At 43.5% G+C, this 17398-nt stretch overlaps 1 protein-coding gene across 2 annotated transcripts in view; it reads right to left on the bottom strand.

The window, feature by feature from the left end:
• NPC1 (NPC intracellular cholesterol transporter 1) overlaps positions 1 to 17398 on the bottom strand; it is a 1151083-nt gene that overhangs the window by 737427 nt on the left and 396258 nt on the right. For both annotated transcript variants that reach the window (XM_044065361.1, XM_044065360.1), the window contains exon 6: positions 14508 to 14757. In XM_044065361.1, coding sequence (XP_043921296.1) covers positions 14508 to 14757 — 250 coding nt within the window. The remainder of the gene's footprint in view (positions 1 to 14507; positions 14758 to 17398) is intronic.

Raw genomic sequence — 17398 nt, 5'->3', positions numbered from 1 at the left:
GTTCCCTCCCACATCAAGGGGCTAAATCATAGAGAGAAAAATTCCCTCAATGCTGGTAAGGGCTCAAGCAATACTTACAGGTGGGCTAGATGACAGCTTCCCCAGATTTTGTAAGGCTTAATGGTGCACAGACAAGGGGGGCAAAGAAACCTACAAAACAATTCTTACCATAATGCATATACTTTTTAAATGTATTTTAACTATGCTTGTGCATCAAGAGCACATCCAGTAAATGCACCAAAAGTAGCATAGCAATCTAAACTCCTTTTAATACCATTCATTTAACAAAGGTACCAACCTACTTTTACTGCTTTGGTGAATAAATCTCTCTACTGGTGGCTGTATGTTTGCCTATCATACAGCTGTAAAACTGACTCATGCTGCACACTCTTGGGCCGTCTCCTTTCCTGTACTATTTGTGGAATCAGTAAGGCCTAGCTGGCAAGAGGACTTTGTTATTCAGGAGCTGTACCTTAAGTAACTTGTACAATGTATACTCAATTTTGTGAGAATTAAACCATACCAAATGCAGGTTTGACATGTTGCTTCAAACTTAACATCTGGTCAAGGTGGCCTATACAGTGATGGTTCAGACTATATCTTTTCTTAAATGCCACTGTATCAGAAATAAAAGTTCCATTTCATCAGACATTTCTGAGAGCTGTCTTTTTATAAACAGACACCTCAACAAAACTGCTCCCTGGAAATATATACATAGAATGTTGTTGCTTCTTATAAAATCTCTAAGTTTAGAAAAATTACTTCTTTAGTTTGTTAGAAATGTAGTAAAGATGTAAAAGCTGACTGGACACACATGTTTATGGGTTGTGAAAAATTAAACGTATATTGGGAAGAGATAAGTATGTTTCTAAGGGTTTATTGTGTCATAATTGTTCTTGAACTAGATCAACAACAGTAATGAATGTTCCACTTTCTGTATCTGTAAAAAGTCAAACAAAAATATTTTGGAATCTTTTGGCAGTTACTAGAAAAGTTATTACAAAAAAAAAAAAAAAAAAAAACTGGAAATCGACCTTGGTTTGTACATTCAAAGGATGTTTAAATTTAACAGCAATACTACGCAAGACTGAAAAAGAAGTGATAATAAGATCTATAAATCATACTAAGACTTTTATTGGTTGGGATAGCCTATTGAAATACTGCTCATAATGTGTTAAATGTATAAGATTACCTTGATGATTCAATGTATTCCCAACACTGTACAACAGTATGTGAGGTTGAATTTCTTCCTGTGTATATTTTGTAAATGTTAAATTAATACAAATTTTCATTAAAAAAATGCTCCCATTCTAGAAGCAGTGTGACCCTGATGGGCACAGCCTTCTTCAAAATAACCATGACGTGCAGCTTTGTAGGCAGCAATTTCAAGGAGCTGCCCCCCCCCCCCCCCCAAAAAAAAAAAAAAAAAATTCAGCCCTAATGCCATGGCTCTAACACAACAGTCTGAGGCTACTAATGTAGTGGGGCCAAATTCAATTTAGAGCTACAATGAAATCATTAAAGGTAAAATGGCATTTTCACTTGCATTTGGTGCTAGTACAATATGTTGCTACTGTTTGACAGTTTTACGATGAAGTCTCAAAGGGAACTAACAATCTTTTATAATACAGCAGTTCATAGGTATTACTGTTAACTAGCATCACCATTTTTTTTTTAATTTATAATGATGTCTCCAAGCCTAGAGTCCATTAGGTTTCTGCCACTCTCCACTTATTCCTTCCCAACATGGCAAGAGCGATCCATGCCACATCCTTCACACAGGTAGCCAGGAAGGGTGTTTTCTGATTAAAGGTCCTAAACCCACCCTTGGGGCACCGAGGGGGTCATGAGACCTGTTTCATTACTAGAGCACTACATCCACTCCTACAGATGGGGCTTCTGTGCATGCAAGGCTTAGGGGGATGAACGATTGCTTCAGGACAGTCCTTAAGTGTCCCCTCCCCTCTGACAGACATTGAAACAAAAAGTACAGTTGTGTACCTACCATAAATGTAGATGTTAGAGTGTATTCACTGTTGCAGTCATTACTCTTGGGTTATCCTGCTGGCAGGCTACCCGCAGTCGGCCTAAATTCCAAGTCTTGGTCTGGCGTTGGTTGCCGTCGCCTCTTCTCCGACGTCAGTGTGCCAGGGGTATAAAAGATGCAGCCGACGCCATTTTCTTCAGTTTTTCTTGCCCCAGATGTCAGATACCCCCATATGGGTAGGCTAAATAGATTATGCCAAAAAAACATGCATGCACTAAAGTAAACATTTCCTTCGTCTACAAGCAAATACACCACATAGGTTGTATAGAATAGTGAAGTACAGATAAGAACAAGCAAATGAAAGGGGGATGGTGGGAGGGTAACACGAACTGCAACAGTGAATACACTCGAACATCTACATTTATGGTAGGTACACAACTGTACTATGTTCATCGTGTTTCACTGTTGCAGTCATTACTCTTGCGTTGAATCCCAAAGCTGAGGATGGGTGGCTGGGCTAAATAGGATTGGAAGAGGCTATGAGGCCCTGCAGAACTGCAGTGGCAAAGCCTGCTCTGGATTTAGAGTAGAGAGGTAAGTGGTAGTGCTTTGTAAAAGTGTGCAATGAACTCCAAGTTGCAGCCTCTAAGTTGTCTTTGGTTGGTACTCCTCTGAGGAAGGCTGCTGAAGTGGGTGCTGCTCTGGTAGAATGTGGCCTAATGCCCTTAGGCACTGATTTGCCATGTTCTGAATAGCAGAAACGTTGAAATAGTCTGCTTTGAGATAGCCTTTCCTTGTGATCCTGCAGCATATGCCACTAAAAATTGCTCAGTCTTTCTGAAAGCTTTAGTTCTGTCCAAGTAGAAGCGTAGCTGTCTGTGTATGTCCAAAGAATGCAGAAGTCTCTCCCCCCCCCTTGTTCTGTGGGTTTGGATAAAAGGTAGGCAAGTGAATGGTTTGGTTAAGGGCCACACTGGACACCACCTTAGGCATAAATGTAGGGTTCATCCTCAGAGAAACCCTGTCTGGATGGAAAATGATAAAAAGTTCCACAGCCATGAGTGCCCCGAGACTCGTCTTGCAGAAGTTATTGCTAGGAGCAGAACTGTTTTCCAGGATACAAATTTTATATCAGATGTTGAGGCTGGCTCAAAAGGAGGCAGTGTGAGTTTTTCCAAGACATAATTTAGGTCCCATGCAGGTATTGGTGCTCTCCTTGGAGGTCTTATGTTTCTGGCCCCTCTGAGGTACTGCCTTATTAAAGGATGAGAAAAGATAGGTAGTTCCGTATTGTAATGGGCTGAAATGGCAGAGGCATGAATCTTAATTGATGAAAATGATAGGCCTTTGTCCAGCATCTCAGTTAAGTGTTGTAAAATCTGAGGAATATTTGGTACAAATGTGTCAATTCCGTGTTCCTGGTTCCAGGCACAGAATCTCTTCCATTTTTCTGCATAAGATTTTCTGGTACTGGACCTTCTGGCCTCCAAGATAACATCCATTACAGCTTTGGAGAGGGGAGTGTTCTGAATGGCTACATTATCCACCATGCTGCAGATTTAAGGTCCTGAGTTGGCTGTGCAGGATCCGATTGTTTTGTTGGGTCAGTAAGTGAGAAGTTTGAGGCAATGTCCAGGCTGGACCTTGAGACAAGTTTTCTAGGATTGGGTACCGGTGCTGACGTGGCCAGTTTGGGGCAATCAGTATAATTTTTGGCTTCTCTTGTCTGACCTTTAGGAGTACCTTGGGGAGGAGAGGCAGTGAAGGAAAGGCATATACTGTTAGGTTTTTCCAGCTGAAGGATAGGGCATCCACTTTCCATGCTTGCTTGTGATAAATCCATGTGCAGAATCTCTGTAGTTGGCAGCTGCGAGGGGAGGTGAATAGATCTATGTCTGGGCATCCCCATTTCCTTGTTATCATGCTGAAGACTTGTGGATCCAGTTTCCACTCATGGGGATCCATGAGGTTTCTGCTTAGTCTGCCAGAGTACTTATTTTTCCTGGCAGGAATTATGCTTGCAAGTGAACCTGATAAGCCAATGCTGTGTCCCACAAAGTCATGGCTTGTCTGCAGGGGGGGTAGGAATGTGTGCTTCCCTGCTTGTTTATGTACCACATGACTGTAGTATTGTCAGTCTATCAGTAATTGTCCTGGATGAAGTAGATCCTTGAAAGCTGTCATCTCTTTTTGATTGATATGAAGATGCATCTGGCTTGTGGGTCATGTGCCCTGAATATATTTTCCTGCCATATGGGCCCCCCAGGCATAATCTGATGCATCCATTGTTAGTGTCTGCCTAGCTGTGGGTAAAGTGAATGGCTGTCCCTTGTTGTGGTGACAGGCCTGTGCCCACCATCAAAACTCCTGTTGCAGGCAGGGAATGAGGGTAATTAATATTTCTAAGCTGTGGCAATGTTGAGTCCAAACACTTTTTAGATACCACTGTAGTTTCCTCATATGCAGTCTGGCATATGGAATTAACAGAATGCAGGATGCCATGAAGCCCAAAGCCTGCAGAATTTTTCTTGCAGATAACTGGGTCTTTGTTGCCAACATTTTGAAGTAAGAAGTCAGTTGCCTTTGTTTGTCTGGCATGAGATAAGCCATCTGGGCAGTTGTATTTAAGCTTGCATCCAGGAATATTATCTCTTGAGAGGGTACTAGTTTTGATTTCTTTTCATTTACTGTGTGCCCTAGGCAAATTTGTAATCTTTTTACAAACGTCAGATGCTTTAGTAGAATGTCTTTGTTCTCTGCTTGAATAAGGCAGTCGTCCAAGTAAGGATATATTTGAAATCCTCTTTGTCTGCAAAATGCAATTACTGGTGCCAGGCATTTTGTGAAGACCCTGGGCATAGTAGATAAGCCAAAAGGCAGTGCAGAGAATTGGTAGTGCATTGAACCAGCTATGAATCTGAGGTATCTTCTGCAAGATTGTCTGATTGGGACATGCAAGTATGCCTCTTTTAGGTCCAAAGTTACGAGCCAAGCCCTCTTGCCCAGCATGGGCAGTAGCTGTTGCAGAGTCAACATTTTGAATTTTGGAACATCCAGAAATGTGTTTAGAATAGACAGGTCCAGTATTGGTCTCCAGGCTTTGTCCTTTCTGGGCACCAAGAAAAGTCTTGAGTAAAATCCTTGTCCCTGCTCTTGTTGTGGTACCTGCTGAATGGCCCTCATGTCCATGAGGGATGACGCTTGCTTTTGTGCCTCTGCCCATTGATTGTGTGGCAGGTACGGCATACCTTTTGCCCTTGGCAGGGTGTGAAAGTGGAAACTGTAGCCCTGAGACACTATGTTCAAGACCCATTTGTCCTGGGTAATCATGTGCCAATTTGATGAAAAAAGTGCTAGTTTTTCCCCCTAAGGGGGCTGCCAAAAGATAGGTGCTTGGTTCTGGCAGAGGAATGTCACTGGGACTGTTTTCTGTATGGTTGTGATTTGTCTTCTCCGTTTTTGGAGGTAGAAGCACCCCATTGTTTAGGCCTGTATGAGCCTTGGGGCTGGGATCTGCCTCTTTGTGGCCTGTCTGACACAGGAAAGGACCAATTCTTTGTAGGCCAGTTCCTACTAAATCTGGGTGGCTGTACCTGTAGGAAATCCGTAACTGTCTGCATGGATTTTGCTTTATCCTCCATTTTCTTCAACACCTCTTCTGCCTTAACACCAAACAAAGTATCATACTGTAATGGAGCATCCAATAATTTTGCTTTAACATGATCAGGCAGATTCTGTTCCTTTAACCAAGCATACCTTCTAATGACAGAACCCGTAACAGCGGCCCTGCAAGAGGCCTCCAGTGAATCAAAACCACATTGCAAAGTATGTTTTCCCACTTGTTCAGCTGAATGCAATAAATCCTGCATTTCCTTGTTATCAGAACATTCAGAATTTGTCAACATTTTCTGTTTAAGCAGTGACATTAAGTATTGCTGATATTTAAGCATATGAAAAGTACATTTTTGTAACTACCATAAATGTAGATATTCGAGTGTTCACACTGCTGCAGTCATTACACTTGGGTTATCCTGCCGTCAGGCAGTTCCCCAGTCGGCCTGAGTTCAAAAGTCTTGGTCCGGCGTCGGTTGCTGCCACCTCCTCCCTGACGTCAGTGGTATACAAGATGCAGCCGACACCATTTTCTTCAGTTTTTCTTGCCGCAGATGTCAGGTGCCCCCAAATAGGTAGGCAATTCAAATTGCTAGTAAAACATGAATAAGGAAAGCAAACAATAACTTTCAGGTACCAGCAAATGCTCCCCATAGGTAGTAAAGGGTAGAAGACATAGGTACAGATCAACAAAAAGGTGAGGTAGGAGGGAGGGTAACCTGGACTGCAGCAGTGTGAACACTCGAACATCTACATTTATGGTAGGTACAAAACTGTACTATGTTCATCATGTTACACTGCTGCAGTCATTACACTTGGGTAGAATCCCAAAGCTGAGGTAGGGTGGCTGGTTCTATATTGCATTAAGGGTGGCTATAAGGCCTTGCAGCACTGCAGAGGCGAAGCCAGCTCTGGATTTGGAGTACAGAGGCAGATGGTAATGCTTGATGAAGGTACGCACAGAGCTCCATGTTGCCGCTTCCAAAATATCCTTGGTAGATACTCCTCTGAGGTAGGCCATTGAAGTGGCTGTTGCCCTGGTGGAGTGTGATCTAATGCTGGAAGGCACAGGTTTTCCATGGTGCGTGTAGCAGAAACGTATGCAATGTCCTATCCATTTGGAAACAGTCTGTTTTGAAATGGCTTTTCCCTGTGCTCCTGCAGCATATGCTACCAATAATTGCTCAGATTTTCTGAAAGCTTTGGTTTTGTCCAAGTAGAAGTGTGACTATCTGTGAATGTCCAATGAATGCAGTAGTCTCTCCCTTTTATTCTGTGGTTTTGGATAAAAGGTTGGCAATTGAATAGTTTGGTTTAGGGACGCACTTGAAACCACCTTAGGCATGAAAGTAGGGTTATAGTTCTTAAGGACACCCTGTCTTGGTGAAAAATGAGGAAAGGTTCCACTGCCATTAGTGCCTGCAACTCTGAAACTCTTCGAGCTGATGTGAGTGCCAGGAGCAGAGCAGTTTTCCAAGAGGTATATTTTAATTCTGCTGTGTTAGCTGGCTCAAAAGGAGGTAAAGTTAACTTTTCCAAAACAAAGTTGAGGTCCCAAGTTGGAGCAGGTGCTCTACGGAGTGGTCTTATGTTTTTTGCCCCTCTGAGGTACTGTTTTAGCAAAGAATGAGAGAAAACTGGTGGATCTGTATTATAATGAGCAGAGATGGCAGAGGCGTGGATCTTGATGGATGAGAAGGAGAGGCCTTTGTCCAGCATCTCAGTCAAATATTGTAGTATCTGATGCATGTTTGGCACAAGAGGGTCAAGGCTGTTCGCCTGGTTCCAGGCACAGAATCTCTTCCATTTATCCGAATAGGCTTTCCTGGTACTAGGCCTTCTGGCCTCCAGGATGACATCCATAACAGCTTTGCTAAGGTATCTTCCATGCAGCGAGGTTTAAGGTCCTTGGCTGACTGTGGAGTATCTGATTGTTGTGCTGAGAGAGTAGATGTGGTATTTGAGGCCAAATCCAGGGTGGTCCTTGTGCTAAGTTTTTTACGATTGGGTACCAGTACTGGCGTGGCCAGTCTGGTGCAATCAGGATAATTTTTGGCTCCTCTTGCCTGGCTTTTACGAGTACCTTTGGAAGAAGAGGCAGAGGTGGGAAAGCGTATAATGTTAGGTTTTTCCAGCTGAATGAGAGGGCATCCATTTTCCAAGCTTGTGGATGGTAACTCCTTGTGCAAAATTTCTGTAGCTGCCAATTTCTTGGGGATGCAAACAGATCTATGCCCGGGCTCCACCATTTCTGTGTTATCATTGTGAATATATGTGGATTCAATTCCCATTCGTGGGGATCCATGATATTTCTGCTTAAGTCGTCTGCCAGTGTAATTTTCTCTCCTGGCAGGAATTGTGCTTGCAGATGAACTTGATAATTTATAGCCGTGTTCCACAAGGTCATTGCCTGTCTGCAGAGGGGGTATGAATGGGTGCCCCCTTGCTTGTTTATGTACCATATGACTGGTGTTGCCTCTCTTTAGTAGCAGTTGTCCTGGATGCAGCAGGTCCTTGAAAGCTATAAAAGCATTTTGTACAGCTAGCATCTCTTTTTGGTTGATGTGAAGATGCCTTTGTTCTATAGGCCACTTGCCCTGAATGCATTTTCCTGCCATGTGTGCTCCCCAGGCATAATCCGATGCATCTGTTGTTAGTGTTTGCCTGGCTGTGAGTTGAGTAAAAGGCTGTCCCTTGTTGAGGTGACAAGCTTGGGCCCACCATCGAAACTCCTTCTGAAGGCATGGTATTAGTGGTATAACTGTTTCCAAACAGTGTTGAGACCATACACTTTTTAGGTACCATTGTAGTTTCCTCATATGCAGTCTGGCATATGGAATTAGTAGTATGCAAGATGCCATGTAGCCCAAAGCCTGCAGAATTTTTCTTGCAGGGAGTTGGGTCTTTGTTGCCATCAATTGAAAGTATTGTCCTTGCTGGTCTGGCGTGAGATAAGCCATCTGGGCCTTTGTGTTCAAGCTGGCACCCAGGAATATTATCTCTTGTGAGGGCACTAGTTTTGATTTCTTTTCGTTTACTGTGTACCCCAGGCAACTCAACTTTTTTATAAATGCCAGATGCTTTAGGAGAATGTCTTTGCTCTCTGCTTGAATTAGGCAGTCGTCCAGGTATGGGTAAATTTGAATTCCTCTCTGTCTGCAAAATGCAATTACTGGTGCCAGGCACTTTGTGAAGACCCTGGGTGCAGTAGATAAGCCAAAGGGCAGTGCAGAGAATTGGTAATGCATTGGACCAGCTATGAATCTGAGGTATCTTCTGCAGTTTTGTCTGATAGGGACATGCAGGTATGCCCCCTTGAGGTCCAAGTTCATGAGCCAAGCTTACTTGCCCAGCATGGGAAGAAGCATCTTCAATGTCAACATTTTGAATTTCGGAACATCCAAGTAAGTGTTTAGAGATGAAAGATCCAGAATAGGCCTCCAGGCTTTGTCTTCTCTGGGTACCAGAAAGAGTCTTGAGTAAAATCCTTGTCCTTGTTCCTGTGGAGGTACCTTTTAAATAGCTCCCATGGTCATGAGTGCTGTCATTTGTTTTTGAGCCTCTGCCCATTGATTTGGTGGCAGATTTGGCATTCCTTTTAACCTTGGCAGAGTGTGAAAGTGGAACCTGTAACCCTGTGAAACGATATTGAGAACCCATTTGTCTTTGGTGATCATATGCCAATTGTGATAGAAAAGAGCCAGTTTTCCTCCCAATGGGGCTGCCAAGATAGAAATGTTTGGCAGCTGTAGTGGGAAGTCATTGGGACTGTTTTTTGTAAGGTTGTTGTCTGACTTCTCCTTCTTTCTGGCTTGGCGCACCCCATTGTCGAGGCCTGTAAGGACCTTGTGGCTGTCCTCTACCACTTGGACGTCTGTATTTGCCCCTTTGAGGTATGTCTGTAACAGGAAAGGACCAATTCTTTGTTGGCCAGTTTCTACTAAATCGAGGAGGCTGTACCTGTAATAAATCCTTCACTGTTTGCATAGATTTTGCTTTATCCTCCATTTTCTTTAGTACCTCTTCTGCCTTAACTCCAAATAAGACATCATGCTGCAAAGGTGCATCCAGTAGTTTTGCTTTAACATGATCTGGTAATGTATGTTCCTTTAACCATGCATGTCTTCTAATAACAGAGTCTGTAACTGCTGCTCTGCAGGAGGCCTCTAAAGAATCAAAACCACATTGCAAAGTATGTTTTCCCACTTGTTCAGCCGCATGCAATAAATCCTGCATTTCCTTAAAATTAGGAGGATCTGCATCTGAAAGCATTTTTTGTTTTAACTGAGACATCAGAAATTGTTGACATTTTAACATGTGAAATTGGCAATTTAAAGCTCTCATTGCTAAAGTTGCAGATGTATATACTTTCTTTCCCCATCTGTCTAATGCTCTGGAGTCTCTGCCAGAGGGAACTGGATTCTTTGCTGATGAGGCCTTAACCCATTTGGGTCCCTGAGAAATAGTTCCTGGGTCTGCCACTGGGCTTTTATACAGAAATGTGTGTGAGTCAGGGACTCTGTAATACCAGTCTGGTTTAACTGGAGCTGGAGGTAAGGAATCAGGATTTAAGCTGGATTCAGTATACACATCATCCACAATATCCAACACTGGCGGAATAGCAAGGGGTCTGTGCTGAGGCAAAAGTAGGAATTCTCTGAACCTTTTCTTGGATTCTGAATAATCCTGGCCTTCCCAGTGGAAATGCTCCCTCATGGTGTGTAAAGTTTCCCCAAAAGAGTAATCCTCTGGTGGAGAGGCTGATGGAATGGATTCCTCAGCATCAGAATCCTCATAAGAGGGTAAAGACTATAACCTCTGTCTGAGGAAGAATCTGAGGAAATGGACACCTGGTCGGAGGAGTCATAATCCACATCCTGTCTGGGCCTTTTATCAGGAGGGGGATGGGACCCCCTGATCAGAGTGATCAGGTCTTCGGCCATTTTGAGCATTTGTTTCTTAGGCATGGAGGCCTGTCCTGGAGACTGATTTCTTTGTTTTAAGAGGTGGTTTAGACTTAGAAGAGAGTTTAATGGCAAGCTGACTAGGTCTGAAGACACCCTCTGAAGCTGTGGGTGGCTCATGTACTCCGGACCCCTCTGCAGGGTCAGTATCGGTAGTCTGTAAAACTTGGGAGTCCAATGGCCCAGCCATCTCCACTATGGATTCGATGGCTGCCTGTGGTTCTGCGGAAGCGGTCATCAAGGGCTGCGAAGGCACCTCGCTGAAAAACGGAGAACCGGTGACTGGCCTAGAAGAGGCTTCGTCGTCAGTTTTGGGCCTCGGATGCCTATCTTTGTCTTTGCGCTTTTTATGAATAGCGGTCGTCGGAAGTTCCAATGGCATTGTGTAATTAAATTTTCTGCCAAAGTAATGTCTGGCAAAATCAAACCGACGTTTAACAGTGCGCTTGTTAAATCTAGCACAAAACCAACAACCAGTGACGTTGTGGTCTAGGCCTAGGCATGGGATACAATAAGAATGGAAATCCTTATGAGGTATTGGCTTCCCACAAGAAATACAGTTATTAACTTTTACTGACATCGGTCTGAGGCAAGAAAAAGTTTCCCCAACAGGGTACTTAGTTTTGTAGAAGACTTCTGATCTGGATTCGGAAATGAAAATCTCAGGAGTCGGCTGACCGGCACTTGCGAACTGCTTTTGCTTCGGGCACCGCGCGGCAAGAAAGACAGAAGAAAATGGCGTCGGCTGCATCTTATATACCTCTGTCGCACTGACGTCAGGGAGGAGGCGACAGCAACCGACGCCGGACCAAGACTTTGGAATTCAGGCCGACTGGGGAACCGCCTGATGGCAAGATAACCCGAGTGTAATGACTGCAGCAGTGTAACACGATGAACATCTGAGAATTTAAAGCCCTTACAGCCAAAGTAGCAGAAGTGTAAACTTTTTTCCCCCGTCTGTCCAGAACCCTGAAATCCCTATCAGAGGGGACAGGGTTTTTTGCAGTGGAAGCCTTGACCCCTTTGGGACCCCGAGATATAGTTTCTGGGTCAGCAGCAGGGTTTTTATATAGAAATTTGTGAGAGTCTGGAACCCTGTAGTATCTGTCTGGCTTAGCAGGTGCAGGGGGCAAAGAGTCGGGGGACACGCCGGACTATGAAAAAACATCATCTACAATGTCTAGAGCAGGTGCAATAGCAAGAGGTCTGTGCTGAGATAGTAAAAGAAAGTCTCTGAGCCTTTTCTTAGATTCTGAGTAATCTTGGCTCTCCCAGTGAAAATGCTCCCTCATGGTATGCAGGGTTTCCCCAAAAGAATAATCCTCAGGAGGAGAGGCTGAATGAATAGATTCTTCAGCATCAGAATCCTCATAGGGAGGAAAAGAGTATCCCTGTTTAGAAGAGGAGTCAGAGGAAATTGAAACCTGATCAGAAGAGTCATATTCTGCCTCTTGCCTAGGCCTCTCATCAGGAGGGGGATGGGAACCCCTGATCAAGGTAATTAGGTCTTCAGCCATTTTAAGCATCTGTTTCTTAGGCATGGAAGTCTGTCCAGGAGAATGCTTTACTTGTTTCTTTGTCTTTAGAGCTGTTTTAGTTTTTGTCTTTGAAGCTGAGGTAGGCTTGACATATAATTGTGTAGGTCTGAAAACACCCTCAGAAGCCGATGCCTGCTCAGCGGCTCTGGACCCATTTGGGGGAATAGTTTCCGAGAGTCCAATACCTTGAGTATCCAGAGGCCTAGTCGGCTCCACGTGGGAGTCAGTAGCGGGCGTCAGGGGCTGCGAAAGTGCCTCACTGAGAACCGGTGACTGGCCTAGCGGGGGCCTCGTCGTCGGTTTTGGACCTCGGATGCCTGTCCTTTTCCTTGCGCTTTTTATAAACTCCTGTCGTCAGCTGTTCCAACGGCATTATATAATTAAACCTTTGGCCAAAGTAATGAAAGGAAAAAGCGTACCGACGCTTAATAGTACGTTGGTTAAATCTAGCACAAAACCGACAGCTAGCAACGTCGTGATCAGGGCCTTTAGGCAAGGAATGCAGTAAGAATGAAAATCCTTATGAGGTATTTGCTTCCCACAAGAAATAAAATTGTTAACTTTTTCTGACATCGGTCTGCAGCAAGAAAAAAGGTTTCCCCAATGGGGTACTTAGCTTTAATTAAGACTTCGGATCTGAAATTCGAATTTGAAAATCTCAGGAGTCGACCGACTGGCACTTGCGAACTGCTTTTGCTTCAGGCACCGCGCGGCAAGAAAGACTGAAGAAAATGGTATCAGCTGCATTTTTTATACCCCTGGCGCACGGACGTCAGGGAAGAGGTGACAGCAACCGACGCCGGACCAAGACTTTGGAATTCAAGCAGACTGCGGATAGCCTGCCAGCAGGATAACCCAAGAGTAATGACTGCAACAGTGAAACACGATGAACATCTGTCCAATACTGCCCCCTATCCATAGATGAGCATACCCATTCTCCCCACACCATCTCCTGCAGATGCCAAAGTTGCTAACTGAACCAGAGTTATCTGCCAGGGCTTTATCTCCTACACCAAAGAAGCTGGCTAACATTAGTGGTACTTCTGTATTGACTGGGCTATGCAGCACTGGTCCAAAACATTTCTTTAATAATCTGTAAATATGTTAGAAATAAAAAAACAAAACAAAAAAAAAAAGTGTACAGATTTTTTCAACTGTACCAAAATCCATGGGCTAAACCAGCCAAAATGGTGAGACCAAATCTGCAGCTGAGCTGCATTTTTTTTTTTTGCTTATGGCAATACTGACTATAATCTAATGCTTCAAGGAGTAACAAACTATCAAAGCTGTTGAACAGCAGATTCAATAATAAGTCAAGGAAACAGTGGTTTTGTCTTTATTGAAAGTAGCAGATTCTACTCATAAATCCACTCCTCACTAAGCTTCTTTAAACCTGCCCTTTATAGCTGTCCTTACATATTCCCAGTACAATCTAGATCTGAGAAGTTACTGAGTCACAGGAATAAAACATATTTATGCACTTGCTTTTTTTTTTTTTTTTTGCCAGATGCTTCCACCATCTTACTTATACACTGTTTTGATTACTGGACTGCCCAAAGGGGCTATAAGCCCATTTGCACATTTTCACGGCTTAGCTTCACAACCAAGATAAAAATTTACAACAAAATTTACAACAATTTGCTAGTAATTGTGTACTAAACTGTATTAATTAAGGCAATTAATACAATTGAGACACCATACAATCATTTTTAATTCAGTATTGTATATAGGTCAATGCAAACTGTAGCATGACAAACTCACTGGTAAAGCTTTTGCATTAGAAAGTCTCAGTCTTGTCCTCCCAAGCTGCCACTAATGCAACATCATAAGACCCTTTTTCTCCTTAGTGTTCCTTATGGAAGCATACTGCTAGGTTACCAGTTAAATGTCATGGGAAAAACAGACAGAAATGTAACCTTTCACCACCTCAATAAAAAAAACATGCAATCAAGTACTCACAGAAACATAATTACTACTGGGCACAGTTAGTGTGCCATTTTCACTGTCAGCATAAGTCTTTGATGCACTAACGATAGTTGATGTACTTCTCATTACCAGTCTTAAAATTATTCTACACCCCTAAACTTTCTCAGCTGTTCTCTTTTTCTTCTCATTATGTGACATCATCAGACTCTGCACTGGTGCACTCTGGGTATCACTGTGGCAGACTGGTAGAAGTCAGCTCTACTGTTAAGTTGCACAGCCCTGTAATGTTTTCATGTCAATATGGGAATATAAAATTACAGTCATCTGCAGACTCATACTGATTAACAGCTGAAACATCTTCACTCTAAGATGAGAGACTTCACACCAGTCAATGTAATAAACAATGGTCACTCAAAAAGCAAGCACAAAACTTAAAGATACAACACATCTGCTCCTAATATCAAGCAAATTACACTATACCTGCAACACCATATTCCAAGAAATGCTCCAAGGAACACAATCAAAAACCCCATATAGGATAGCCACATGATGACAGCCATTGCATCCAGGCCGAATATAACCCAGGGTTTTGGAGGTGGTGGGGGTTCTGGTTTTGGCCCGCATACTAAAGAACAGTCTTGACAGCTGCAGGGCCCAGAACTATCATCTACTGACTCGTTGCAGCCTTTAGTTGCATTGTTCATTGGGATTTTCCCACTCTGAGGATAATCTAGAAAAAGAAATGTCAGTCATAACTGTAGAACATAGTTACAAGTCTTTTAACCTTATGCAACAAAAAAGACATTACACATTAAATACTAACTTATTTACGTCAGTGCATACAGCAAGTGTTTTTTCTTCAGCTTTACATTAAAACTGTAATTTGAACTGATCAGTTAACAAAAACTGCAGGAATTGTTAGCTTATATAAATACTGGTGCCAGCCATTAGTTAATGTGCAGGGACATGGGAAAAAGAACAGAAAGTACAGTTTTGTACCTACCATAAATGTAGACGCGTGCTAATACAGCTGCAGTCATAACAGATGGGTTCTCCTGCCGTCAGGCGGGTCCTCGGTCGGCCGAATTCCAAAGTCTAGGTCCGGCGTCGGTTGTCGTCGCTTCTTCCCTGATGTCAGTGCGACAGGGGTATAAAAGAACCAGCCGACGCCATTTTCTTCAGTTTTTCTTGCCCCCGATGTCAGGTGCCCCCAGAAGGAAGGCAATACATAAATTTGTGTAATAAAGCAATGTCATATAATCAAAATAAAGCAGTTGCAAGCAAATACACCATAAATGAATACCCCAATCAGGTTGTATGAGGAGGTGTTAGCCAATAGGCCTGTCCCTAGAGGGGAAGGAGGGAAGGAAACCTGGACTGCAGCTGTATTAGCACTCGAACATCTACATTTACGGTAGGTACAAAACTGTACTATGTTCATCATGCATACAGCTGCAGTCATAACAGATGGGAAGAATCCCAAAGCTAAGAAAGGGGTGGTAGGTACTAGGTGGAACTAGGAGGAGCAAAGATGCCCTGCAAGACTGCAGTGGCAAAGCCTGCTCTAGTTTTGGAGTATAATGGTAGGTGGTAGTGCTTGGAGAAGGCATGCACAGAACTCCAAGTGGCTGCTTCCAAAATATCTTTGGTAGGAACTCCTCTGAGGAAAGCTGCAGAGGTAGCTGTGTCCCTTGTGGAGTGAGATCTGATGCCTGCAGGTACAGTTTTGCCATGAAAAGAGTACCAAAAGCGTATGCAGTGTGCTATCCATTTTGAGATTGTCTGTTTGGAAATTGGCTTCCCTTGAGCTCATATAGCATAGGACACAAAGAGCTATTCTGATTTTCTGAAAGGCTTTGTTCTGTCCAAATAATAACGCAGTTGTCTGTGGATGTCCAAGGAATGTAGTAATCTCTCCCCTTTGTTTTGAGGATTAGGATAAAAGGTAGGTAAGTGTATAGCCTGATTCAAAGCTACCCTGGATACCACTTTTGGCATAAAGGACGGGTTGGTTCGTAAGGAAACTCTGTCCTGATGGAAGATGATAAAAGGCTTCACAGCCATGAGGGCTTGTAGTTCCGATACCCTACGAGCTGAGGTAATAGCCAGAAGGAAAGCTGTTTTCCAGGACAAATATTGCAAATCTGTTGAGGCAGCTGGCTCAAACGGAGGCAAGGTCAGCTTTTCTAGAATGAAATTGAGATCCCAAGCAGGTATTGGTTGTTTCCTTGGGGGTTTTATATTCTTAGCCCCTCTGAGGAACTGTCTTAAGAGGGGGTGAGAGAATAAAGGTGGATCAGTGTTGTATTCTGCAGAAATGGCTGAGGCATGGATTTTGATGGAGGAGAAGGAAAGTCCACTGCTTAGCAGCTCAGCTAGATACTGTAATATTTGAGGTAAATTCAGTTTTCCAGGATTCTGGCCCTTTTTCTCATTCCAGGCACAAAACCGTTTCCATTTTGCAGAGTAAGCTTTTCTAGTAGACTGCCTTCTGGCCTCCAAAATGACATCCTGCACCTCCTTGGAGAGTAGAGTCTGTTGTGATGTTAAGGAGTCTTCCATGCGGCCAGATTGAGTGTTTTCAGCTGACTGTGAAGAGTTTTGAAGCTGTGCTGAGTCGGAAGAAGAGGCATTAGAGGCAGGGTCCATGGTGGGGAATGCGTCAGGCTCCTCAGGAGTGGGTACCAGTGTTGTCTTGGCCAGTCTGGAACAATGAGAATCATCTTTGGTCTGTCTGCTCTGGTTTTTAATAGAACTTTGGGCAGCAGAGGAAGAGGTGGGAAGGCATAAACTGTCATTGTTGTCCAACTGAAAGAGACAGCGTCCACTCTCCAAGCCTTTGGATGAAAAATCCTTGAGCAGAATTTTGTCAATTGGTGATTTTTGTGGGAGGCAAAGAGATCTATGTCTGGCCTTCCCCATGCTTGAATTATCTCTGTAAAAACTTGAGGATGCAACTTCCATTCGTGTGGATTTGTCATATTTCTGCTTAGGTTGTCTGCCAGCGTGCTTTCCTTGCCTGGCAAGTACTGTGCTTGAAGTTCGATTTGCAAGTCCAGAGCCATGTTCCAAAAAGTGACATGGCCAGCCTGCATAAGGGGGTATGAATGGGTTCCTCCCTGTTTGTTTATGTACCACATTACTGTGGTGTTGTCTGTCCTTATCAATAGTTGACCTGGATGCAGAAGGTCTTTGAAAGCTGTAATAGCATTTATTACTGCTAGCATTTCCTTTTGATTGATGTGAAAGTGCTTTTCGTTTTGGGACCATTTGCCCTGAATGCACCGATCTGTCAAGTGCGCCCCCCCAGGCATAGTCAGAGGCGTCTGTTGTGATGACTTGATTTGCTTGAGGCTTGCTGAATGGGAGAC

The sequence above is a fragment of the Protopterus annectens genome, chromosome 3.part0 (assembly GCF_019279795.1).
Source record: "Protopterus annectens isolate FY-2018-M chromosome 3.part0, PAN1.0, whole genome shotgun sequence".
Lineage (NCBI taxonomy): Eukaryota > Metazoa > Chordata > Ceratodontiformes > Protopteridae > Protopterus > Protopterus annectens.
Note: the sequence above shows the minus strand (reverse complement) of the source record. Positions and strands in the feature narration are given on the sequence as shown.